Source organism: Temnothorax curvispinosus, unplaced genomic scaffold, assembly GCF_003070985.1.
Source record: "Temnothorax curvispinosus isolate PA1 unplaced genomic scaffold, ASM307098v1 QBEX01012319.1, whole genome shotgun sequence".
NCBI classification, from domain to species: domain Eukaryota; kingdom Metazoa; phylum Arthropoda; class Insecta; order Hymenoptera; family Formicidae; genus Temnothorax; species Temnothorax curvispinosus.
The window spans coordinates 1-916 of NW_020222099.1; the positions used below are offsets into that span (position 1 = coordinate 1).

Here is a 916-nt window from a genome sequence, read left to right on the forward strand (position 1 = left end):
AAAGTTGAAAACCCATGTAAAATTGTACAATAATAAATTTTCTTTTGCACTGATGTATAACCACCGAGCGGGTAAGGTAAACCTCGACTATTGCGTGAAAATCGCAAAATGGTATAAAAATTACGTTCTATTTCTGAAATTTTTTTGTTAATAACTTTTTAATAGAGAACAAGCGACGAATAAAACCTTCTGGAAGTTACTCAGGAAGTTGAACTTCTATAACATAATGTTAAGGACAAAGTCATAGAAGGTAGTCCCCTATTCGGTATATTTACCTAAAATTTATTTAAATGTAATTAATACATAATTCTTACTTTATTTCCTATTTTACCAAATAGGATTAAAGAACATAAACACAGTGCCACCAAATGTACCACTGGTCGAAATGGGTATGGATTCGATGATGGCAGTTGAAATTAAGCAGACGTTGGAAAGAGAGTTCGATATTTCCTTGACAGCGCAAGACATTAGAACTCTAAATTTTGCTAAACTAAAACAAATAACAATTACAGGAATACAAGAAAAGATACACAATACAAACAAAATTGGTGAAGATTTTGACATGCTGATTCGAAAAACGAAGGATGCAGACTTTGTTCCAGATATTCTTGTAGAATTTATTACCAAGAAAGAGGTTGATCGAGGTAATATATTTCTCTTACCAGGAATCGAAGGATGTTCAAGCGTATATAAAACTATGGCATCAGGAATTAAATTTTCGGCAACGTGTTTGCAACATGGTGTACTTAATATTCCTGACGACAGTCATTCAGTGATGAAATCAGCCGCTTATTTGCTGCCTGTAAGAAGATTAAATTTAATTAAACTATTTATGTTGAAAATAATATTTAACAATTAGGTAACAAATGTTTCGTATTATACCACAGCTTACACATACATTTATATTTATTTTCTT

General features: G+C 31.4%; 1 protein-coding gene across 1 annotated transcript in view; it reads left to right on the top strand.

The window, feature by feature from the left end:
- Positions 1 to 325: 325 nt before the first annotated feature.
- The window catches only part of LOC112462366 (fatty acid synthase-like), a gene marked incomplete at its 5' end in the record, with an annotated part of 2,058 nt that continues 1,467 nt past the window's right edge, over positions 326 to 916 (top strand). Inside the window, one exon of the mRNA XM_025028092.1 lies at positions 326 to 838. Within this exon, the coding sequence (XP_024883860.1) occupies positions 326 to 838 (513 nt within the window). The remainder of the gene's footprint in view (positions 839 to 916) is intronic.